Raw genomic sequence first — 27,578 nt, 5'->3', positions numbered from 1 at the left:
GTGTGTGGTATGTAGTTCAGCGAGGATATACTAATCCTGAGACAACTATTGATGCTTGGACAAAAGATGAGATCACCGATTACAATTGAAATAGCAAAGGATTTAACACTATTTTCATGGTTGTATCTCCTGATGATTTTAAAAGAATCTCAACATGTGAGATTGCTAAAAAAACATAAGATATCTTGGAGGTTAAACATGAAGGGATAAGGATTGTAAAAAATTCAAACTTACAGTTGCTAACCTCAAAACTTGAAAAGATTAAGATGCTAGAAGATGAAAGTTTTAATGATTTCTATGCTAAACTTAAAGATGTTGTGAATTCCAACTGGAGATGCAAGAAGGTGGAGGATTTAAGGGTCGTGAGAAAGATTTTAAGGTTACAGCCATTGAAAAAAGCAAGAATTTGGATGCTATTAAGGTTGAAAAACTAGTCGGCTCCTTACAAACATATAAGTCATCCCTTCCTCAAACAAGAAAATATAAGTCTATTACTTTAAAAACTGAGGAAGAAGATCGAGATGATTTTTCTGATGAAGAAAATCTAAACGATGAGAATATCGATCTCATTGCAAGGAAAATCAAAAAAAATTTGTTTAACAACAAGTGAACAAATGGAAAGGAAAGAGAGGTAAGGAATTTCCTGTTAAAAAGAGTAATTCCGAAAAATGGAATAAAGATAAATCTGAGTAAGAAGATAAAGTTAAGTGACATGAATGCTCAGGTTATGGTCATATAAAAATTGAGTATCCAAACTTTAAAAGAACTAAAGGAAAAGCTATTAATGTTACACTTAAGCCTCGTTTATTTTCACAACTCCTCTCCTCTCAACTCATCTCATTACATCTCATCTAATCATTACAACTTTCACAAATTTTCACACAAAATAAAATAAACAATTTAACTTTTTTCAAATCTCAAAACAAAAATAATTTAAAAAAATATATTCTAATAATATTTTATTCAATTTTTAACTATATCTCAACTCATCTCATCTCATCTGTAAAAACAAACGAGACCTAGTGACTGTTTTGTTTCTGAAAGTTTCAGTTCATCATTTGAGGATGAAACTTCATTTATAGCCTTTTTTACTGTTGTTAGTGAATTTTCTGATGTTAATCTAACCAAATATGCAAGTGATGATGGTGATAGTGTTTTAGAGGTTGCTCTAGTTGTGGCTGATCATGAGCTAAGTTTACAAGAAGTCTACAATGATCTATGTGTGAAAGTAGTCAAATTGAAGAAATTAAATAAGAAGCTGTATAGAAAAGCTCATAGTTGTGAAAAATGAGAAGAGTAACCTGTTCAAGGTACTAAAGATATTTGAAATTGAAGTATCAAAATTATATGCTCAAGGAGGAGTACTTGAGAAGAAGTTGAAAAAGATTCAAGAATGCAAAGAAAAAAAAATGCAACTCAGAAACTTGACGAGATGTTGAGTTTTCAAAAATCTAGTTATGATCACACGGGTTTGGGGTACATGACTTCCCAAGGTATGGAACTTAAAGCCTCATCATTCATTGTCATTTCATCAAAATGTATCATTTTTTTTAAATGAAGTCAAGATGAATAAACTCCAAAGAAGGTCGTATCTAAAACTCACATTCCGAAAGCCTCTAATGAAAGATCAACGTCAAGGGAGAATAATCGAGGTAAGTTCAAAAGTAAGTTTATTCCTATTTATCATCATTGTGGTATTCTTGACCATATCAGGTCACATTGCTTTAATTTGAGTAAAGTTCAAAAAAATAGAGATGAAAGAAAATCAAAGAAAAAGGTAAAGACACTTGAAAATCAAGTTCAAAAGTTACGCCAACAAATAAACACCATAAATGTCAAGATATGTGAGTCGTCTGAATTTTGTCTTGGCAACAAGGTTAAGACAACAAAAAGTTGTGATCATGTAGAGCTTGCCTTAAAATTTAAAGTAAAGTGGGTGGTTAGAGAAAATGTTGTGTAACATTAATTGATAGGACCACTTGCATATTCTTGCATTCATTGCATATAATTAGTTTAGGACATGCATTTCACATTATTTTATTTGTTTGCAGCTCATTTTATTTGGTTTAGTTTATTTGTCTTCTATTTTAGTTTGGTTTGGTTGTCTTCTATTTTTCTGGTTTGTATCTCAGTTTGATTTTTGTTCAGTTGAGCAAAATTCATGCTTGTGCCAAGTCTTGAGTTCTCGGGTCCTCACAATTTCATTCCTTGAGCTGAAGCATCTCTCTATTTTGTGCATTTAACTTTGTGTATGTTAATTATATTATGGTTCATCTTGACAAAGTCAAATTATAATGCACTGTGAAGAACTTACTTTCACATTATTTATTATCATATTCGATAATTATTTAAGAAGTGCTCATCAAATGGGGAGTCTATGTCTTAAATTGACTAATAGTAGTTTAACCTAGTACTAAAGCAAGAGATCTCCCATTGCCGGACATAAATGTTTGATCCATATAGAAAAAAGTCAGTGTTTATGCATTGTGGAAAAAGACAAACACTCTACATGGATCTGTCCCTTAAGTTCTTATAGGAAAAATCTTGTTGCTCTAATTATTGCGGGGAAAAAAAAAATAAAAAAAGAGAGAAATAAAAATGAACATATCAAGGGTTGTGCAAACTTATGTTCGGAGGAGATACTCTTTCAAGTATCTAGACCCTAACATAAAATTTAACTTTTAAGGTAAGAGACAATCTTTTGGGAGTATCTATGGAAAGAAATAAAAAAATATATATAATAATAATAAAAAGGATGAAAAATACATATATATGATTCATTGAAGTAAGTATTCTCACTTACACACTCATATGAACTTTGATATTGATGAACTTATGAAATGTGAACAACCATTGTGATTGTTGCAAATAAGAGAATGTATCTTATTTTTGGTTATATGAGTGACATGATGATTGGACTTGTGACGCACTTAGACATGCACATTGACTCAATTTTTTATTTATTTTTTTTAAAGGAAAAATATTTTTCTAAAATATTTTTTTAGGGTCAATTAGTTTTAATTTTTCAGAGCCGCTTTAGGACAGCCCAATTGTTTTTGGGCGAAAAACAGCCCTCCAACCAAGTGGGTCCATGTAAGAAAAAGGAGAGTAGCACAACACACTGGTCTGCAGGTGATTAAATCCTTCAATAGCTAAACAACACCCATTTGGCCTTCTCCTTCGAAACCCACCTTCTTCTCCACAGAAACTCTTCATCACCCTTCTCACTGCACAGACAGCTCCACGACGGTTCACTATCGAAATCGGTCGTCTCCGCCACCATGATTAGAAATATTTAGCAGCATAAGTACATGGGATTTGAAAACATCTGCACATACGAAGCAACTTGAAAGTTCTTGCTCAACTTCCTCAATCTCAAATTTTTAGATGATATTTAATTCTCCTTGACCTTTAAAATTATTCCCATGCTCAAGAATCAATTGGACCTTGATGCTGAACATTTTCATATTTTTCAACTCCATTCTTTTCTGCTCTGTATTTTACAAATTTTCAGGATTGTTGGGAAGATGGTGCTCACTTTTCTACACCTGCTGATCTGGTTCTGAAAATTGTCCAACTGTAGAAACATAAACAGTTGCGAAGTGTTAACACCCTTGCACCTGGGTCTGGGCTCGAAGCATCCATTCTTTAAGAACTTGTATTTTGAAAGTCGAACCAACCATATTTTCGCAGGGTTTTGAAATCTTAATTCCATTGATTAGATAGGCAAATTATCAAGGCCAACCATAAGTTCTTGACTCTAGCAAGTTTTTGTAATTTTCATGAGCGTTGAAGATTAGCCTCTGGATGCAAGTCATGTCAAAGGAGAAATACAGAGGAATTTGTTTCATTTTAGTCGTGTTTTATGCTGTCGAGCGTGAGCTCCTTCGAGAGGTAGTTGTCGTGTTCTCTACCGTCAGAGATGAGTGGGGTGCCATAGAGTTTGGGTTGAGATGGAGTGGGGTGAGGATGGGTTTGGGTTTGAATAGAAAGAAAGCGAGATGTGGGTTGTTGTTCGGGTGCAGGCAAATGCATGGTAATAGTGATAAAAATGCTTACATGGCAGGCTTCTATTGGAGGGCTGGTTTTCTCCTGACAACAGATGGGTTGGTCTCCAGGTTTTCTCTTAATTTTTTTATGTTAATTTTACGTTTGTTTGTTGATGGTTTACTTGGCATATTGTTTTTGGGATAAGTCTGGAAGGAGTGGTCTACTTTATTTTGGGGTAAGTTATGCCTTAATTATATAAGTCCCAGTGGGACTTTGCGATTTAGACCCGAGCGTGGCATGGATGGGCAACAAGTGACTTAAGTCACTCAGATAGACCTATAGGCTCGCACATGGCTTAGACCCCCTAACCCCACCCCCCAATATTTTCTTTTACCCACTCACTCACGACACTCTCCTTTCTCGAGCCCTAGCCACACCTCACTTCACATGTTATCATATTCGATTTCTCGTGATTAAGAACTAGTCCAGACCATCTTGATCTATGATTCTCTATCACGGTAACTACTTTCTTTTATTCATCTTAATCTATTTTTCAGTTCTAGGGTTCGGAGCACATGAAAAGTGGAGATTGGGATTTTGGTTTTTTATTTGTGCTGTTAGGGTTTCGGATTGGATTTTGTTTATAGTTGGGTTTTCTATATTTGCTCTCATAGTGGGTATATCTTGATTTTCATGTATTGAGGATAGTTTTTGTGTGGGTTACGATATTGTTCATCTTGGTTTTCAAGTAACGTCCACCAAGTGTTTGGTTTTTTGTCTCAACCAAGTTGTCTTAATCAATTGCTCATTGTTTGACATGCATTCATACTCATACATTAGGTTTATCAAAATGCATAGTTAGGTTAAGATCAGAGGAAAATTTTGCAGTGTCAAATCAAGATCTTTCTTAGTGTCCTCATCTCGGCACACATAGGCTTGGTATTTATTCTTCTGATTCTGTTGAGGAGGGGCTTTAAGCCTTGATAGATTTGTGACAAAATGGAAGAGATAGTGTGTTACTGAGGGGGAGTTAAATGAATTTTTGGAGTAGATATTAGAGGAGCAAATTAATTGATTTTTTTAGTATTGTGAAATTTATGGGGATTTAAGTGTACTGCTGAGGGAGAGTTGAATGTTTCATGTGAAGAGATTGAGGGAGAGTAGCAGTAGTGTAGCAGCTTATGTTTTTTTTTTTTTTTGCTAATGATTAATTGATCTTATTTTGTTTAATCTGGTCTAATTTAGAGAAAAGTCTAATTTCTCTGTTTTGATTATATTTGGTTTAACTTATAACTAAACAATGTAAGGTCTCACATTAATGTTTTGAGAACAAAATTTTATTATTAGTTAATGATCCTTCATGAGATCTTGGTCTGCTGGTTGTTTTTGTTTCAGGTATACACTACATTCATCAACTGAGTATTTTGTCACCAATCCACCAAAGAGGGAGATTATAGGTATAAAAGTGGTTAGCTAGGATTAGATGACTTGGACGATAGAGATTTGTTTAAGTTGTTACATTGTTGAGTTGGATGAATGTAAATATTATTTATCTTTATCTATGAACATTTAATTTGAATTAAGTGGTTATTAGATAATGAGTCGATAAGTCAAGAGGGTGTGATCTAATATTCGAAAAGTTAGAAGTTATTGAGTAACGGAACAGTTATCTGTTGAGAAGACTTAGCGCCAGCTGTCAATAGACGCATCGGTAGACTCGTTCTCAGCAGAGTCCTCTGGTTAGCAGATTCCTACTGTGCCTCAAATTCCTAACAGACTCAATCTGTCAGTAGAGTCCTACTACAGATCAAATGCTGGGTATATTATTTAAATGAGGATTTCAGTTGAGGGAAATTATCTTTTGATCATTATTTTTTAGAACTTGAAAATATTAGAGAGTGATCCAAGTGCATGAGTGTAAGATCACAAGAATTTTCTAATGTTTTTCAATTCTCTATTTGAGTGCGTGCTTATTCTGTGTCAGAGTTGAAGTGATTGAGTTCAGCTACTGGAGTTCCATAAGGAAAGTCAATAGTTTGAAAATTACTAAAAATTCTGGCTGCTATTGTGGTAGAAGACAAACAGATCGTTTGTCTGGACAAATAAAATAGACTAGTTACAAAGGTTTTGTAATTAAAAAATTATTTATAATTGATTTTCAACTAATAAAATTGATTTTTCTATATTTAGCTGCCCCGTAGAGTTTTACCTTGAAGGAATTCTTCAAAAGGTTTCTTTTCGTAACTAAAATTAGTGTTACGCATTTTATTTATTCTATGTTATTGCTTAATCATTAAAATTAATTATATACTTGACGACTAATCAATTTATTAAATGAATTGATAGAACGTGATAGTACAATACATGAATACTTAATAATTTCAGAACGAAGATACAAAAAACGATACAATTCATAATATTATATGCACGGTTAGGATCATTGCTTAATTAATGGGCTTTGGCTAACAAAACAGCGACGACTCCATTGCATGCAAGTACGGCTAGGATGATTGGGCTTTGAATACACAAGACATGATGTGATGCTGCATGTAGGTCTTTAATTAATGAATAATGCTAGAGCCACAGCTGGCTCGCTGGGCTCTAGCACGTAATTTTTTTAGTCGTTTTTTTATATGATTTTTTTAATAATTTTAAATATTTTAAAAAATATTTACAATATTATTAAAAAATATTTTTTTAATTATAAAATAAAATAAAAAATTAGAAAAAAAAATTATTTTATTTTATGATTAAGGAAGTCTTTTTTTAATATTTTTTTTTTTACTTTCTGATTACGAAAGTGTTTTTTAATGATGTTTTAAATTTATTTTATTTTTTTAAAATATTTAAAAGTGTTAAAAGAATTTATATAAAAAATAACTTAAAAAAATACACATAAAAAAATACATGTTAGAGCCAATGGGAGCTCCCAACAGGAACCCCAAGCGGTGGTTCTAGTATTATCCTTAATTAATTGTCTTGTTTTCTAGGAAAATATCATTATTATCTATCGTGATTTTTATTTGAGTAAGTTAATTGACCTATAAAATTATGTAAACTTAGTCAAATTAGTCCGATTTAACTAATTAATAGGATAAAATCATGAAAGAAAAATAGCTAGCATTAGAACTACTAGTCAATAAATAATTCTAGCTATTGGACCGTGCAAATCTTGGTATATAGTATTGGTAAATTCTGACCGCGTGAGTATTGCTGAAATTATTGTTGAATTGATAAAATAAATATAAAAAAAAATCATACTATATATATTTATATGATTAAAATTATTGTTAAGATCCAGCTAGCTTATAATAGTACAATTTCATGAATAAGAAATCCAAAAGATCAAGATTCTGATTCGATAATCTTTATTTACGTTAGTGCAAACCGTAATGTTAATATTGATATATGATTCCTATTAGTTCCACTTTGTTTTTTTCACTTAGTACGTGTAGGATAGGACCACATGATAAACTAGCAGCTAGCAAGGCAGTTAGTTGATCATCAACTGGATCGACCTTATTTTGGAAGTATTTTGTACCAACCAACTATATATTAGGCCTGCAACCCGGTGAGAACCAACCGATTATAGACCTAGTTCGACTCGATCCGATCCCATTTTATTCGGGTTGGATTTTTTAAAAAAAAAAAAAGATATATATATATATTTATATATATATATGTCTGCCTGCTACATGTCACAATGGGGGAGATAATTACTATTGGTCTTCTTTTTAACATAATACAGGTTAAATCTATAGAAAAACTAATTAAAAAAATTGAACAAAAAGCCATCTATTACAAAAACTATCTAAATTACAAAATATGAACATCAACTGATAGAGGACTAGGGAGCATCCAACGATCAAATTATAGCAGCTTCCCATCTCTTATTTCATATCTGCCATTATGAAAAAGTCAACACCAAATCAATAATAACACATCAAATAATTCAAGTTAACACCAAAGTGGTTTAGTTTCTTTAACAAATGAGTGAAAATGAAAAGCATTCCATCATACAAACCATAAATCTTGAGTTACTCCTTATCAACATAAGTAAAGCTTGATTTTGGATCCAACTCTAAAAAAACACATGATGATTATTAAATAATATAAAAATAAATATTATGAAAAAGTTTAATAAATATATAAATAAGAAATAAGTTCATTACCTAATTCTATCTCAAAGTTTTTAATATTATCCAATGAGGCACGAAGATCAATGGGTATTGGATCCTTCAACCAATTTTGTGTACAAACGAGTACTTCGATTGTTCTTAGAGATAGTGAACTACAAAATGGGTCAAGCACACTACCCCCTGCACTGAAGGTTGACTCAGAAGAAACAGTAGAAACGAGAATGACCATCACATCCCGTGCAACTATTGCCAAAATATGATACTTTACTTCATTGACCTTCCACCAATCTAAAATATCAAAATTTGGAGCTCGTGCCTCACAACCATGTTTCAAGTACTGATCAATCTTCGATTTGTTCATCCAATTAGATTCAATAACTTACTCATACTCAACCCAAAAGCTCTGTTGAGAATCAAAATTAATTATGCTGGGATCAACTGAGGAATGAGGCTCAGAAGAGGAAACTCCACTTAAAGTCTCATACACAACACTATACTCTCTGTGAATGTCAATCATCAATTATTTCACTTTTGTAATCATTTTTCCGACTAAATTACCATCATATATTTTTTTAAAATAAAAAATGCAAAAGACTAAATTTGTATATTGGATCAAGAATAACAATAAATATCATCAAGTTAGGCTTTTTGATTGATCCTCAATATTTGTCATATTAAATCTTCATATTCGCCGCCATACATTTCAACACTACATCATTATTTTGATTCATTTTTGATAAATGTGATTAGATATCACAAAACTCATAGAAATATGCATTAGATGTGACATACAAAGAGCCAGAAAATCTCATAGTAACATCATAAAAAATATTCAAAAACTTTACCAATATTGTAACTCTCTCCCAATCACTAAAGTTTGGGAGGCTTAAGTTCACATTACGACACTAACGAAAAAAAAAATCATCATCCTTCTCCAATCACAAAAATAGTTTTTTAAATGTTTCTGCAACTTCTACCATTGGATAAGTCGAAATTCATCTTGTGGAAACATCAAAGGTATACCAATTTTATACAATCAATTCTCTCATTCTCTATATACTTTTTGAATTTAATACATTATTGCAGGAAATGATCTAACATACCTAACCGTATTGTGCACCATTGTGATTGAATTATTACAATCTTTTAGCCCATCATTCACAATGAGGTTCATAATATGAACACAACACCTGATGTGAATATACTTCCCATCTAACAAATGACCTCCTACGAACTTCCAATAATAATTGATGGCAACATCATCTGAGAAAGCATTGTCAACTGTAGCAATAAAGATCTTGTTAATACATCAATCTTGTAGACATGAATCAACACACTTTTCAATAGTTTATCCTTTGTGATTAGGGGTCATACAAAAGTTTATAATTCTTTTGTGTAGTTTCCATTCACAGTCAATAAAGTGTGCAGTAAGACACATATAATTTAAGTTTTGAATCGACGTCCGTGTGTCAGTAGTTAAACTAACCCACCCAACCGTCTTAAATATTTTCCTTAACTTCTCATTCTCCATTTTAAATAGTTTAATACAGTCGCTCGCTACAGTGGTTCGAGATGGCATTTGGAACCTTGGTTCAAGTAATCTACATATCTTCCTAAATCCTCATGCTTCTAGTATCCTAAATGGAAGCCCATCACAAATTATCATTTCAGCAATTGTCATTTGTACAAATTTAGAATCAAACTTATGTGCATTTGTCGAGTTATTGACATCACTATCTTTAATTCCCTCAAGAGCCCATTCATGACTCATAGTCTGTTGATCCATAAGTCTGATTCTATGAGGATGTTGCTTACAAGTACCAAGATGCTACAACATACTTGATGTACCATGTCTTTTGGGATGACAAGAGTAAATCTTATGACAATAATTACACTTCGCTTTTGGGTTATTTAAAGGGCATCCATCTATTTTAGTGAAATGATCTCACACTGTTGAGGGATCCTTATTTGCCCTCCTTTTATGAGGAGGAAGACTTGTGATACTAGACAAGTTAACATTTGAAGCCATTTGTGATCTATTTTTCAAAGGAGTAGCAGTCTCATTATTACTAACATATAATATAACATACAAAAATCAAGATATTAGTGATGCTAAAAGAATTTTTTTAATTAAGATATTACCATTAGGGCCCAACAACGCAAATTCTTCTCAAAGCTACTCGTGTTTCTTCTCATGAGTCCATCAAACACTAGACCCAATAGCAATTTTAATGGCTAGCTACAGCTTTCCTAACAAGTGATACGTTTAAGTACCAAACAAAGCAGATATCAAATGTCAGGCAGAATGATCACATATAGGAATAGAACATAAGTTTGGACACATTAAAGGTAACTAATAACTTCCGATCTGGCAAAAAAAAAAAAAAAAAAAAAGATAAAAAGAAGAAGATAAAAAACCATAACTTAAGTGATATATGGCAGACACTAACCAATTTATTGAGAATTTAAGAAAAACGTTATCAACTCTATAACTAACTTTAGAATCAACAAAATACAGGGAGAGACCGACAGATTCCTTTCTTCCACATATGCCAGGCAATACTTTGGACATCGAAATTCTACAAAGGCCAATCATTCCCTTATGCAGAGACTGAAGACAGAAGGCACCTTCCCAGGCACAAGAATGCCAAGGACCATGTCAAATGGTTGTCAGACCTCAACAAGAAATTTTACATTAAAAAAAAAAAAAAGGCAAAGAACCAGACCAAAAATAACACTGTCAAAAACCATCTCCCTATGTAAAAGCCTAAAAACTCCTAGAGAAATATCCTTATGGACATCAGGGCCCAGAACCCTGGATCTGACAGCAAATTGAAAACTCCTAGAGCAATCCAACAATTTGTATCTCTAAGTAATTGGTCTAAAGGCCAACAAAGAGTACAACAATGCAGAGATGTCCAACAACAATGATTACAATAACTTGCACTACAACTCAAAACTGAGAGAAAAAAAATATATATATATTTATATATATTAGAACCATGGAACAGTTTGTCGATATATTTTGGTGCTTCCAAGCTACTGAAATCTGAAGTTCATATCCATAAAGTCCTATGAGCCAAATGTGGAATTTTATTTCTCATGTAATTGAAGAATTCAAAATTGTCGATTTCTTTCCTTTCCCTATACTATCTAAGCAACCAATTGGAGCAAAAGCAAATTGCAAGGAATGTGATACGTGTATTTATAATCTTTGTTTGGGATTCCAAACCGAATAGAGTCCAAATGATATTGGGATTGGTTGGTTCCAGAACTGGCGCCTTAGGGATTACCAAAGATTTCTTAATAAATGGAAAGGACTCATGAATACTGATCATCTTAGTCTCAGTTTGGATCATAAAAGATTTCTTAATTCCAACCCCAATACCCAGAAACCATGCAAAAAATAAAACAAAATTAAAAAGAACTTGAAGACCGTAAATCCCGAGAAAAGTCGATCTTAAAAAAAATACCCAAAGGATCGATCTATTTTTTTCCTCTTTAAACCCAAGCATAAGAGAACAGTTGAGACTCAAATCAGGCAAGAAAAGTCTTAGACACAAAAAAAGAAAGTCATGGACACAATTAATGTTGAAGAGAGGAACCACCAAGATCAACTTAGCAATGACTCTCCAAAGATCAAGAGTTAAGCAAAAGAGAGAGATAGTAAGAGAGAGTAACATGTGATGGATCGGAGCAGGAGAGAGTGGGGCAGACGGAGAAGTACCGTCGAGTGAGAGTGTGCAGATATGGACACAAGGTAGAGAAACAATAGAGGGGAGCAACAACTAAAGGTTGACGGAGAACAGCGACAACAAACGAAGAACGGAGATGGTGGCTAGGGTTTGAGGAGAAGAAATGAGTTTTCGGTCATCGGTTTCAAGTCTTTCGACCGATAATGGGATGTTTAAACCCGTATTAGAGTTAAGACCCGATGAAACTGACTTTATTCGGGTGGGCCAGGTCGAATATGACGGACGAATCGGGTCTAGGGTCTTTTATGCACAGGCCTACTATATATAATATGTCCACCGTATTGGCCTGACCGATTGGAGTTACCTCTGAGAATATGATGCTAATGCATTATATGTGTTTCAAACTATTCTATATTCTAAAAGACTAACCAGTGTTATAATTTAAGTCTATTGAAATCATTTATAAAGAATAAGAATTTCTTATTTATTATCTTAAGTAACGTGACCAAATTTTCTACCATTACTTTTATATTCATTCAAAATATTATAAATTAAGCAATGGTTAAGGCTGATCATATAGTTTTCCAAGGTTTTCTCTCTACATATATATATATATATATATATATATATAAATATATATATATGTATGACCATGCATAACACTGATGAGGACACGATGAATTTTTATATTCGTCATCTAAAAGCAAGAGACAAGATTCACCAGCTTGTCTTTCCCATGCGTGAAACTTTCTTAATTAATTAAATAATCTTCTTTTGTAGGAATCAAAATCACGAGACTAGCTAGCTAGGACTCCTAGCTAGCAACTTTAATCCGGAAAGCAGGATACGACGGCAAATAGTTCATTTGACAAGAGAATAAAGCAATTTACACCGCCTTAGCTATCAAATTAATTATATATATATTTATTATTTATAGTTCAAAAGGGTTTCAATTACCTGAAGATCGAATCTCTTTATTAGTGCATGACAAATGGTTTCTAAGTTTGTCATCACCATCTACATCTTTTACAGTTGGCCCTCACGAAAATTGATCAATATATATAAATATATATATATATATATATATTAATTTCAAAGTGCAAAACATACGTTATTATATATAATTAATTGATGTATATAGAAACTAGCTTGATGTCACCAATTAGTATTCATGACATCATTAAACTAGCTAGTTTCTATATAGAATGATCAGCTTCCTCGCCACGTGTAAAAAATAGTACGAATATTATAATTAAAAGCTCATTAATTAATGTGGATCATTGTTCGCATAATCGTCTCCAAATTCTTTTGTAATGATAGTAGGTGAAAAAAAAACAATCACTTGCATAAATGATGCGGATCAGATAATAAATAATTGCTAGTACTAGAAAATACACTGCAATATTATATATAACTATATATTAATTGCCCAAGAAGTTAACTAGTACGTACTCTAATAATATTTAATAATTATTTATTTATTTGCATCTTTCTTTTCTTCTTTCTTCTGATCCGCAGCTAATTTCTTCTCTTCTTTGGCAGGTACAACCGATACAATGTCTATTTTTCCTATCTTCTTGATCAGCTTTTTCGCCATCGCAATTGTGTCCATTTCTCCTATGACGGTCAGCTTCTGCTCCTTTAGATCAACTGCAATTGAATCAACTCCTGCATGCAGAACATGAACATGCAGATCACAGCCAGTTGCACAAAATTAATTATATAAGCATGCAAGTCAAAATGTATACACTCATTAGACTTTCATCACTAATATTAGAGATTTGTACGTATCAATAATATTATATTGATCATGTGGTTAGTTGGAAAATTCAATGATGCTGATCACTTATATAATTAAATATTTCTTTAATTTGAACGTGATGGATCGAGAATTTTGACGTTTATTTACGAACTGATCAATGATCATGATCAGTGATCAAATAATTAAGTTTTATGGGAATTAAATAGGAGACAACAATTAATATCATATAGAAATTAGCATTAATATTTATGATCTGAAACTTTCGATCGCCCGAAGCAAATTAAAAAACTAAATGTTGCACATATATATATACATATATATATATATATATATATATTTACTTTGACTAGCAAGCCAGGCTAGCTAGCTACCGTAAACATCGGCTACAGCCTCTATAGCTTTCTGTTTTGTCTTCTCATCATCCATAGTCATGATTTTCAAAACCACCTTCTGCAAAATCTTTCACATGATGAACTTTATAAGAAAGGCGTTCGAAGACATTCAAACGTTACAGTAAAAGATGATCATAAATTAAAGAGATTATATATTATGTTCGTAAGGAGATCGATCAAAAGCTAGCTAGCTGTTTAAGACAATACACACACACACATACCTGAGCCATTAGAGATCGAATCTGTGATATTTAAGAGATGTAAATGGAAAACCAGAAGACCGATCAAGTTGCAAAGCTCTGTGACAGTCGACAGTAGTAGTAACGGTACATGTACACGCGCGCGCATATTTATATATAGCATGCAGTCCCGGCCCAGTAGTACTGGCTTATCATGCAGTCAACTTTGTAGTCTGTAGGCCACTAATTCAAAATGGTGGCATTCTTCTTGCTTCCTTTTAGATTTTGTCCTCCACATGATGATTAAGGAAAATTAAATCCCACTTTCTGTTGCCTCTTCCTTTATTCATTGTATTAAAAAAACGTTTAGGTATGAGAAAAGAAAAAAGATCCAACTTTCTCTATCCTCTTCTTCCATTGTATTAAAAAAAATGTGTAGGAGTGAGAAGCACCCTTCATTTGGAACTTTTGCATGCATCATTTCCAACTAATTGATTCTTGGGTCCAAAATATATGCTTGCAATCTTAATTTTTGTCGTTTCACTCTAATAGGATTGTTTCTTGATCTGTGCGTTACTCTTAAGCTGTGTCCGGTAGGTGAGATTATTTTACTATTATTTATTATTTTTTTACTACTATTTACAGATCATCTGAAATTATCTGAACATCTAAATGTAGGTTTAGTTACCACCAATTGCAAGCTGATTTCACACACACGTGTATATATATATATAAATACTCTGGAGAAAGTGTTTTCATTAACCAAGGAAATAGATGAAATGGAACAATATTAATAAAAGAGTAATTCTACATACAATCGTGAAGTGCGTAACCGCCGCGTAATCGCTTTGAAAAAGAGTGGAGTCCACTATTAAAAAATTAATTTCTTTCATGTAGGTCCCATGTTTTATTTATTTTTTTCAAAGCGATTACACGGCGGTTACGCAATTCACGGTTGTAAGTATATTTTCTCTTAATAAAATTATTTTGTCCTAAACCAGCTAGATTGTCATGTGAATGACATAATCTTTAAAATTCCAAATATATAGGATTAAAGAGTCCATAAAATGATTGCATGTTGGTAGCAAACTTTGAGAAGGGCCAGGAAATCTAGGAGACGAGCCGCGGCCTATGCTTTAGGCCTTTTTGCATTTACAATTCGAGTTTTTGTTGGGTGTAGAGTCTGATTTGTTGTTATGGCGGTCTAATTTGATAATTCGACCTGCTAAGATTTCGTCATAGTTCTAATTTGTTTTTCTGTAAAATTTTAATGAGATTTGGATCATAGATTGCAGGCTGCCTCTGGAAAATATTTTTGACCCTATTTATGACTCAAGAATCGCCTGATAGAGATCCTGAAAATTGTGAGCAAATCAGATTTTTAAGAAGAATGATCTTGTCACGATTTTTTTTTTTTTTTTTTTTAAACGTGAAGAGTTGGACTACTCTATCATCCAGAATATTTAATTTGAATTGATCCTAATTAACTTTTTGTGTTTTTATTTTTTTATATTTTTAAAAAATTAAAAATATATATCAACATATTTAAAATCACTTCTATCATCATTAAATTAAAAAAAAAAAATCATGGAACGGTACCCGCGTTGAGACGGCAGAGTAGTGTTTTTCAAACGTGAAATTGCAGGATTAGTTTTTGAATGAGTTGTTGCTTCCTTAGTCATGTCACCTGGCCTACTCAATTATATAATTAGACTTCAACGTGATCAAGACATTTGGCACTCATCAAATTCCATAACCGACACTAAGGTTTTGTGGATCACAAAGAAATCAGGTTGGAAGCTGTATAATTTGACTTTTCTTCTAATTGATCATAAGATTTTTAGAAATGAATGAGAGATTTCTAAAAAATATAAGAAAAATTTATTTATCATTTTTTTTATGATCATCCTTTTAACATTTTTTTTTATGTTATTAAATGATAAGCTGACAAATGAATATAATAAATAATTTTTAATTATTTAATATTACATCCGAGATGATAATAATAATATAAAGGGATATTGAAGAGTAGCATTATTCAAATAATAGTTTTTCCGAATGATACTTGATCATCTGTCATTCTCTCTGCAATACAACATAGAAAGAAAGAAAGTATAGGAAGAAATTGAGGCAGGCGCCCTGATCATGTTGCGCAGATCTGGATTTGCTGGAATTTTCTCAGGGACAACCACATGGAAGCCCCGGTTGAAGAAGGGACCCGGAGCAGCCTCCACCACCATCCTCTTTTTTCTCATTTTTATCACCCTAACCTTTATGTCTTCTGTTCGGATTAACACTGTAAGTACTCTCTTAGCTCATAATTAATAGTAGCAGTTTATATATATATATATATATAGATCATATTGTTCTTCGCTTTGTCATTTTTTTTTCTGTCTCTCTCTTTCTTGCAGTCTATATTCTCCGCTTACAATTCTAGGAACTTGACTAAAAGAATCTCTGAAAAACATAAAAAACCCACCAAGAAACTTGAAATCCCACTAAACTGTTCCACAAGAAACCAAACACAAAGCTGTCCAACAAATTACCCTACAAGCTTCAGCCCCAATGATCTCGACCCAGCATCAAGACCCGTATGCCCGGACTATTTCCGGTGGATCCACGAGGATTTACGTCCATGGAAGGCCAATGGAATAACAAGAGACATGGTGGAGAAAGCCAACACGACTGCACATTTCCGGCTAGTGATAGTCAAAGGCAAGGCGTATATTGAGAAGCACAAGAAATCTATACAAACAAGAGACGTTTTTACTATATGGGGGATTCTCCAGCTCCTCAGAAGGTACCCTGGGCAGGTTCCGGACTTGGAGCTGATGTTTGACTGCGACGACCGGCCGGTCATCCGATCAAAGAATTACCGCCGGGAAAACACGACGGGCCCGCCGCCCTTGTTTCGATACTGTGGTGACAGGTGGACTATGGACATTGTTTTCCCTGACTGGTCCTTCTGGGGTTGGTAAGTACTGGCCGTGACGGCTTCTCTTTAATTAATTTATCTTATTTTATAATTAAAATTTTTTACTTATATAAATATATATTTAAATAAAAAAATAAATTATATATTAATATATAGTATAAAAATAATAAGTAGCATTTCTCGTTATATATAATTACATCGTTAGTGAGTTACATGCATGCTATATTAATACTGGATCTACTCTGTATTTGAATCTAGTCCAATATTGCACGCCTGGGTCCTACTCGATCGAGAAGTCGAGCTTGAAGTGGTCGCTAGGTTTTAACGTGGTGGGGTCCCTCATACCTCATCAGCGGGCTTAAAATTAATTGATTGATGAGTTGGACAAAGTACTTGTCACTGATAAGGAGACGTGGCCTACACTTTCAATGCATTTGATTAGGAGATTAGTTATATGTGGATACAAAATTACAACGTATAAATCTTTTTTTAGGTTGCTTTTGGTTTCCGAACTCAGCTGTAAGTTGAGTTCGGTCTAATTTTAAGTTAAATATAATATATTAATACCTAACTCTCAAATTATTAAACTCATATCAACTCAAAATCTTCTTATATATAAGATCCACAACATTTTTTAATTTAAAATATTTTTATATGTGAGATCTATAATTTTTTTCAATTTCTCATAAAAAGTATTAAACTCATTTTAACATCTAAATACACTTTAAACTCAGTTTAGATAGGCCTCACATAACTCCATCTACTACTCAACTCACTACTATTTATAAGAATTCAACTAAACTGAACTAAGTTCAACATGCAAACGTAGCCTAAGTACACCATGTTTGTATGTTGAATAGAGGATCACTAGGGTAGTAAACTCAAATCGAAAAACCGGAAAACCGGTCCGGACCGAACCGGACTGGTTTTTAAAATGTAAAAACCAGCCAGTTTTGGTCCGGTTCCGATTTTAGGATTTTTTGGACCGGACCGGATCGGTTGATTGAAAAAAATAAAAAATAATATTTTTATATATAAGTTTTATACAAAATATTTTAAATATATATTAAATATTAATATAAATAAGTTTTATATATAATGTATAATTATAAATTTATACATTAAATGTTAATTTATAATTTCATATATATATACACATATATATATGAAATAATTTCATAATATAATTTATAAATTATTACATTAAATGTTAATATTAATATATAAGTTTATAAATAATACTAATAGTCTAATATAGACTATAGATTATAGTTATACTTATAATTAATACTAAAAGTTTTTTTTTTTTTTATAAACAAATTTTTAATGACAAATTGTGAAATTTACATTTTAAAAAAACTAGAAAACCGGACCGGACCGGAAATCGATAAAACCGAAAGTACCGGTTTAAAAGGGTAACTAGTACGTAATCGGTTTTGGAAAATACAAAACCGGTACATACCGGTCAGTCTTAGATTTTGTCCAAAATCGGACCGGACCGGACAGGTTACACCCCTAAGAATCACAATCTAGACGCTAGGTTACGTCTGGTTACGTAGTTAAGATGAGATGATATATTTTGTTGAAAATTTAATAAAATATTGTTAGAATATAATTTTTTAATAATATTTTTTGTTTGAAATTTGAAAAAGTTAAATTGTTTATTATAATTTGTGTGGGAGTTTTGGAAAAGTTGTAATGATGAGATGAGATAAGAGGTTTTGTGTATCCAAACCGAGCAAATTTTTAGGATGATATTTGCAGTCTTAGGGTGTACTGTAAAAAATGACATTTTGATAAAGAGAAATGATCTTTAAAAAAAATAAATAAATTTAAGACTCACGTGAAAAAATTATTTTTTTAATAGTGAACTTCACATTTTTTAAAGGGAGTATGCGAGACTTGTACATGTACTCTAAAGCTGTATATAACATTACTTTTTATTATAGATTTTATCATCATTAGCATAATGACAATAAAAAATTTTCCTAAGGCCTAGGTCTCGTTTGGATAGTGAGATAATTAAGATGAGACGATTTGTGAATAGTAGTGAAATCGTTTGTGAATCGTAATGAAATGGTTTGAGTTAATATGTTTTATGAAAATTTAGAAAATAAGAGGAAAAATTGAATAAAAATATTATAAAGTTAAAATATTATTTTTGTTTTGAAATTTAAAAAAATTGAATTGTTTTTTGTATTTTGTTTGGAAGTCTGTGAAAATTATAATAATTAGGTAATAAATAGATGAAAAAACTGTTAAAATTTTGAAATTGAAAAGAATTTGTATACTTTCGTAATGTTTGGATATTGAGATGAAATGAGATGATCGTACTAAAAGAGAAACGAGTATTTATGACGGATTATTTGTGACCAAAATGATTATTTTCGACAAAAATAAACTCATTTTAATAAAAAATAATAATAATCATTTTTTACAAGAAATAATTGGCCTATTGAGTTAGAAAGACTTTACTATCCAAACCAGGCCTTTTTTTCAAAACTAGATAGATCACACGTTATATTAATCCTCGTTGAATTTCCTCTACATGCATGACTTTCAGGATTGGGTTACCATTCTCCTTTTCGCGGTGATATAGCTCTTTGCTGAATCGATCCAAGCAAGGGGATGTATTTTTTATTCACACACAAAATCTGCGTACTTTATATATTATGTAGGGCTGAGATAAATATAAAGCCATGGGAAAGTTTGCTGAAAGACCTAAAAGAAGGCAACAATAGAAGCAAATGGATGGACAGGGAACCATATGCCTATTGGAAAGGAAACCCTTTTGTATCTGAAACCAGGAGAGACCTTCTCAAATGCAATCTTTCTGACACACTGGACTGGAATGCTCGCTTATATATCCAAGTAATTAGAATTAATACTTTGATCTCCTACACTTTCCCAAGAAAATTACTTATTTCCACTGCTAGAAATCATCACATCTCTTTGGCTAATCATGCAGGACTGGATCCTTGAATCTCAGCAAGGATATAAGCAATCGGACTTAGCAAGCCAATGCACCCACAGGTGTATATATATAAATATACACATACGTGATGCTCTTGTTTATTGCATGTAATCTAATCTTAGACTATTATACATTTCCATTTAATTTTCACAGATACAAGATCTATATCGAAGGATGGGCATGGTCTGTGAGTGAAAAATACATTCTAGCCTGTGATTCTACCACGCTGCTTGTAAAACCACGCTACTACGATTTCTTCACAAGAAGTCTGCAACCTTTTCATCACTACTGGCCTATAAGGGACGACGACAAGTGCAGATCCATTAAATTTGCTGTAGATTGGGGAAACAAGCACAAGAAAAAAGTGAGACTTTCTAGACTTCATTTCTTCTGATCGATCGGTCTCTTAATAATTCCCAAAATACTTACGTAAAAACCTTCATGCATGCACGTACGATCGCGATGCGTTTATAGGCACAAGCTATAGGAAAAGCAGCGAGTGGCTTCATTCAAGAAGAGCTGAAGATGGAGAATGTATATGATTATATGTTCCACATGCTGAATGAATATGCTGGGCTCTTGAAATTTGAGCCTCGAATTCCAGAGGGAGCTGTGGAGCTGTGCTCAGAGATTATGGCCTGCAGCTCTTCAAATGGGTTGGAGAAGAAGTTCATGTTGGAGTCCTTGGTGAAGGGGCCCTCTGTGACGAGCCCATGCACCATGCCGCCTCCTAAAATATTATGAACCCCGGGTTCCTGGAAATTTTTATAGGAACAACATCAATATAATAAGGCGAGTGGAGAAGTACTACTGGGGAAATATATATATATATATATATAGAAATAATATTTATAGTTGTGAGTGTGCAAGCGACGTATAGTCATTTTAAAAAAAGTAAATAAATATAGAACCCACATGAAAAGAAATTATTTTTTTATAAGTAGACTCCACTCTTTTTCAAAACGACTGCATGACATTTGCGCATTTTACGACTATATGTAACATTACTCATATATATATATATATATATATATAGCTGAGGAATTTGATATATATATATATATATGTGCGCGCGCGCAGCAAGCAGAGGATTTTTCTTTTTCTTTCACTGGGAGTTGGCGACAAAAATTAAAATCTTGACTGTTCAAAATAGGATGCAAATTAAATTAGGAACGAAGAATTTTTTAATTACACGAAGAATTTGAATTTTCTTGTAATTATATTTATAAAGCCCAATTTTATCTATTAATTAATGAATCAATATTATAGGATTTTACATGACTTGATCCACATTTATTCTAGTCATGCATTCTGATCATCTACCATGCATATTTCTTCCATGCACCTAATTAATCTATCATTTAATACATCGATCGGTTATTTACTAAATGATACTAAATTTTATAATTTTCGAAACTAAAACTGTAATATTATTAACTAATTATTTTTTAAGATTTATATTAACTAATTATTTTACAATATAAACTAAGATTTTCTCGAATTAATATCGGAACTAATAAATTGCGACAAGAACACAGTTAAAAAGTCTGAGAGGTTGTCAACGATCATTTGGTATTAATATAAAAGATTCTGTTATGCAGCAAGATGAAACTGCAGAGTCTCGTTCCTCACCATGGTCTAGTCCTAGTATATTCTAGAATGAAATTCTGTTATTTCTTTTATTCCTTTTCCAACATCTAATTGTAACAGAATAGATACCTTTTTTATTCTCTTTGTAAAATGTATAAAAGCACACTTCCTCGAGCAATGAAATATAAGTTGAATATTGTAAAATTATAGTGTTTTGACATGGTATCAGAATTGCTCGACTAGTAGTCTCTCTCATCCATGGCTACGCTTGCATCATCCTCTTCCTTTTCTCCAAATTCCTTCATTATTTATTCCTTCTCTCATATTGTCACTATCAAATTAACAACAAAAAACTATCTTTTATGAAAAGTGCAAATTACAGCTTACCTTAGAGGAAAAGATCCCCTTATGTTTATTCATTCGAATAACCTCGATCTTTTGCTTCGAACTGCTCTGGAGGGCTTTGAATTCGACCAAACAGCTCTTTCTGAGATTTTGTGTCAAGACCGACACAAATCGCCTTTCTATTCTGAAGTTTTAGAAGAAAAAACGGATCTTCTAAACCAGTTATGGCAGTAGCAACACAACAACGAAATCGAAATGAATCAGCGTAACCAATACTATATGGAAGGACTGCGATTACAAGATTGGATTCGCGAACTTCAGCAAGAACTCGATTCTCTTTTGAGACAGATAGAGCAGTTCCCGCTAAGGGGTGGAACCGCGCAGGATAGATAGACATGCCCCTCTGAATTTCTACCTACCATCTCTGATCGTGCACCCAAAACAAATCCAGATTTTCTCTCTTGGAGACGTACAGATCAGCTAGTCCTAAGTGTTCTTTTTTCTTCACTTTTTGAATCAGTTATTGGACATGTACTCTCTACAAACACTGCTCAGAAGCTATGGCTTTCCCTTGCTTCTATGTTCGCCTCTCACTCTCAAGCAAAAGAGTTTCAGGTACATTTTCAGCATACCAATCTCTCACAAGGTGACCAGTCTATTTCTGAATATTTTGGGAAGGTTTGATCACTTGCTGATGTTTTAGCTGCCACTGGTAATCCTTTTCTCGATAAAGAATTTGTCACTTATTTGCTTACTAGTTTAGGATCTGCTTATGAATCCTTTATCACCTCTGTAACTACAAGAGTTGAAGCCCTCTCTTCTCATGAATTGTATCAATTACTACTTATTTATGAAAGTTGTATCTCTCACACTGCAAAGAGCATTTTTGAACCTTCAGCAAATTTCAGTGCTGCAGAGACCAACATGGATGTGGATTTACTCGTGGTGGTCATGAAGGTCAAAGTAGAGGTCGTTTCAGCTACAATGATCATGGTGGACGAGATCCTTCCCCATTCTCAAGCAACAATCAACAAACATATGCTGCCCATCGTCCTACATGCCAGGTCTGCAACAAATCATGACATGTTGCTCTTCAATGTTGCCATCGCTTTGATCATTCCTACTAGTTTGAGGCTCTACGATCATTCTCTACAAATTACACTGCTCGCAGCTCCATCACAGACGCCACTTGGTATCCTAACTCAGTTGCCACTCATCACATTACAAATGACTTGAGTAACTTGAATCTGTCTATCGAACAATACACTGGTGGTGAAAATATCCGAGTTAGAGATGGTTCGTGTCTCCCCATTCAACATCTTGGTGACTTTTCTCTTTCTTCAAACTCTTCCTCATTTCTTTTACATAATCTACTCCATGTGCCATTTATTACCAAAAACCTTGTTTCGGTGCTTCAGTTTTGTACAAATAATTCTTGTTTCTTTGAATTTCACTCCTCCCACTTTTCTATGAAAGATAAACAGACAGGGAAGCTCCTCCTCACCTGACCCAAGCGTAATGGACTTTATATCTTTCCTCTTGCACTGAACTGCTCTTCTCCGTCTGTTCATCTTGGCAAGTGTACTTCCCTTGCTTAGTGGCACCTACGACTAGGTCATCCCTCGCTTGATCTTGTATCTCGAGTTTTGCACGCCAACTGCTTACCAATTTCTCCAACTCAGTCCCACTTCCAATGCCCAGAATGTCCCTTAGCAAAGAATCATTAGCTTCCTTTTTCCTCTAGTCAGGCCTTTTATTCTAGGCCCTTAGAAATTGTTAGTGCAGACCTTTAGGGCCCATCCCCTATTGTTTTCCAAAATGGCTTCAAATATTAAATTTTCTTTATTGATCACTTTACTCGATTTACTTGGCTTTTTCTTCTTAAACTTAAATTTGACGTACTGTCAGTTGTGTTTTCAAATTTCTTGCCATTTCTTGAACGATTATTCAATACAAAATTAAATACACTTCAAACAAATGGTGGTGGTGAGTTTAAACCTCTCACTCCACTCTGTCAAAAACTTAGCATCACTCATAGATTCTCATGTCCTCATATACACCAACAAAATGAATTGGTAGAACAGAAACATCGACACATTGTTAAAAACGGGCTTGCTCTCTTAGCCCATGCTTCACTTCCTACCAAATATTGGACCAAGGCTTTTGAAATTGCTGTCTACTTAATCAATCTTCTTCTCTCTTAAGTCCTCAAAAATAAATCACTTTATTTCCTTGTCCACAATCGTGTTCTTGATTATAAATTTTAAAAAGTCTTTAGATGTGAATGTTGGCCTAATTTAAGACATTATAATTCACACAAATTAAATTTTCGTTTTGTCCCATGTTTATTTATTGGCTACAGTACAACTCACAAATGATACAAAAGCTTAGATCTCAAAACCAATAGACTTTACATTTCACGAAATGTATTGTTCAATGAGGTCTCATTTCCTCTTTCAAAATCAAAGCGCAACCTGCAAGGACCTTCCTCTCCACCAGACACGGCCCAACTTCCCTTATTTTCCTCTTCCATACTTGGCCCAGGCCTAAGCCCATTGTCTAATACACCAGTCTCTAGCCCACAACCATCGTCTTCTACCTCTCGTTTCCCTATAATCTCTTCCCCTCCCGTGCATAATTCTTCACCTCTCTCTATTCCCAACAACTCTCCACCTATACTTCTCCCACCACGATCTCGAATTATAATTAGGAGCTGTAAGAACTCCTTTTGTCCCCGTGTTTCCACCGACGGCACCATCCCATATCCACATCGGCAATCTCATCACCACAGCTACTGTTCCAGAAGAACCATCAAGTTACTCTGTTGCCTCAAAATTCTCTGAGTGGCACAATGTAATGACTCAGTAGTAAAATGCTCTCATTCAAAATCAAATGTGGAGTTTGGTACCCCATGTTCCATCCTCTAATATTCTTGGTTGCTGATGGATCTATCGCACCAAAGTAAATTATGATGGCTTCTCTGAGCGTAGGAAAGCACATCTGGTAGCTAAAGGCTACCATCAACAACCTGATATGTTTCAGTCTCGTAGTCAAGCCATCCACTATCTGTTTGATAATTTCATTTGTTGTTACTCATGGATGGCTCCTGCACCAATTAGATATTCAAAATACTTTTTTACATGGATCACTCATTAAAACTGTCTAATGTAGCAGCCTCAAGCAATGTTTTGAATACCGTACGTGAAGCCGTACCGGTCAAGGCACTAGAATGAAATATTTCGATACCGGTACCGTTTAGTGTACCGTTTAGGATTAGTCAATATATGAATAAATTATATATAAATACACATATATATATAAATTATAAATAATCTAGTCTGAATTAAGAGTCAAACAATAAGCTTTTGTTTGAAAAAAAAAAAACTGAAAGCTGAAATATTGGCCGATATGGGGCGAAATATAGGCCGGTACAGACCGAAATTGAAGCCGGTACAGGCCGGTACGGCTGGTATTTGGATCGGTACAAAACATATATGGTACCTGTACCGACCCAGCGGCCGGTACGAAAAATTTCGGTTGTATCAGTCGGTACGGTACGAAATTGAAAATAGTGGCCTCAAGGCTTCATTGTCTTGGATCACCCCACCTATTTATGCAAACTTCACAAGGAAATTTATGGTCTTAAGCAGGCGCCAAGGGCCTGGTTTGCTCAACTCAGTTCTTGGTTACTTGGGCATGGCTTCACTACTTCTCATGCAGGTCATTCTCTTTCTATTTTGAATCATGGTTATCTTGATATTTATGTTTTAGTGTATGTTGATGATATGGTCATCACTTCATCAAAATCGAATGCTATTGATTCACTTATTCATGCTTTGGGGACTGCTTTTCCTATTAAATATCTTGGTTGTCTGTCATATTTTCTTGGTCTAGAGATTGACTACTTAGAATGTGGGTTATTTCTCTCGCAATGAAAATACATCAAAGATCTATGTACCAGGAGTAACATGCTTCATGCCAAACCAATGGCTTCTCTAATGGCATCCTCACTTAAACTGTCATAGCTTGATTCCCCTACTTTCTAAGATAGTACATTGTTTAGGAGCATTGTAGGTGGTCTACAATAATTGTCCTTAACCAGACCTAACATATCCTTTGCAGTCAACAAGGTTTGTCAGTTTATGCATTCCCCCAAGCTTCCTCACTAGTCTGCTGTTAAAAGAATCCTACGATATCTTAAAGTCACTATCAACTATGGTTTGACTTTCAAATCTGCATCAAGTTTCACTTTTCAAGCCTACTCAGATGCCGACTGGGCTGGATGTCCAGATGATCTGATGGGAACCAAGATGGGTTTAGTCTTAAAGATCATTTGCAACTTCCAGATGGGCCAAGAAGATCAATGAGAAAATGCAAGGATTGATGTAATCCATTTGGGACAAATTTAGCAAGAGCCAGTCTTGTCGTTGCCCTCTTCCGTAGCTGATCAAATGAATTAAAATTGGATCTTCATCCTTCAAGCCCCATCTTGAATGTTGGGCTCTTGCTAAATTTGTTCCAAATGGATTACATCAATCCTTGCATTTTCTCATTGATCTTCTTGGCCCATCTAGAAGTTGCAAATGATCTTTAAGACTAGACCCATCTTGGTTCCCATCATTCCCCCTCTCCTCAAAATGATTTAGGTTCTTGAAACGAGTTCTCATCGGGTCTGGGTTCTCCATCCTTGACTTGATTTTGGCTTTCTTTGGGAGTTTTCAAATTGACTGTTGGTTCAAGGGATTTCATTCCCGTGGGTTCATATCATGATCGAAGATCCACAAGTGGCTTCTGTATATTTTTGGAATGCCATCTCATATCATGGAGTTCCAAGAAACAAATAATTGTGGCTCGATCCAGTACAAATGCAAAATACAAGACTCTTGCCTCCACAGTTGCTGAATTTATCTGGTTACAAACACTGATTCATGAGTTAGGTCTTTCTCTATATCAGCCTCCCATGCACACTGTGGTTCAACAATATTGGGGCCACTTATCTTTCAACTAATACAGTTTACCACTCAAAAACAAAGAATATGGATATTGATTATCATTTTATTAGAGACTTATAGCAGCAAAAACGCTGTTGGTATTATTTTACAGCTCCAAAGATCAAATTGTAGATGTCTTTACAAAGTCTCTGGTTTCTGATAAGTTCATCTCCTTTCGTACGAGTCTCACTGTTGTTGATACCCCATTGGACTCGAGGGGGCATATTAACATAAAAGATTCTGTTATGCAGCAAGATGAAAATGTAGAGTCTCGTTCCTCACCACAGTCTAGTCCTAGTACATTCTAGAATGAAATTCTATTATTTCTTTTATTCCTTTTTCAACATCTTGTAACAGAATAGATTCTTTTTTTTATTCCCTTCATAAAGTGTATAAAAGCACACTTCCTCAAGCAATGAAATATAAGTTGAATACTATAAAATTATAGTCTCTTAACATTGCAACTGCTAGCATAATCTTGGATGGTAGGCATGCGCCAAATGGGCCAACCTTTATAGCATTGGAACCCTAATGATCATGTGGATGGCTCGCCATATATGAGTATTGTTGGGAATAGACCGGTTAT

The 27,578-nt window shown here is 33.8% G+C and overlaps 2 protein-coding genes across 2 annotated transcripts; one reads left to right on the top strand and one right to left on the bottom strand.

Moving 5' to 3' along the window:
• Nucleotides 1-13,313: 13,313 nt before the first annotated feature.
• Nucleotides 13,314-14,419, bottom strand: LOC109014525 (heavy metal-associated isoprenylated plant protein 39-like; the record flags this gene model as incomplete). The annotated part of the gene is made up of 3 exons (XM_018997024.1): nt 14,200-14,419; nt 13,958-14,045; nt 13,314-13,492 (listed from the first exon to the last, which is right to left on the bottom strand). Coding segments are annotated over exons 1-3 (276 nt in total), but the record flags the coding sequence as incomplete, so codon positions are not given.
• A 1,769-nt stretch (nt 14,420-16,188) lies between these two features.
• Nucleotides 16,189-20,878, top strand: LOC109014446 (O-glucosyltransferase rumi homolog). Its single transcript, XM_018996915.2, has 6 exons — nt 16,189-16,455; nt 16,569-17,131; nt 19,771-19,963; nt 20,061-20,125; nt 20,220-20,430; nt 20,541-20,878. The coding sequence occupies exons 1-6, from the start codon at nt 16,303-16,305 to the stop codon at nt 20,808-20,810; spliced, it is 1,455 nt and encodes a 484-aa protein (XP_018852460.1). The 5' UTR covers nt 16,189-16,302; the 3' UTR covers nt 20,811-20,878.
• The last annotated feature ends 6,700 nt before the right edge of the window (nt 20,879-27,578 follow it).

This window comes from Juglans regia, chromosome 2 (assembly GCF_001411555.2).
Source record: "Juglans regia cultivar Chandler chromosome 2, Walnut 2.0, whole genome shotgun sequence".
Classification (NCBI taxonomy): Eukaryota; Viridiplantae; Streptophyta; class Magnoliopsida; order Fagales; family Juglandaceae; genus Juglans; species Juglans regia.
The sequence above is the reverse complement of the archived record's forward strand: the minus strand, read 5'-3'. Positions and strand labels throughout refer to the sequence as shown.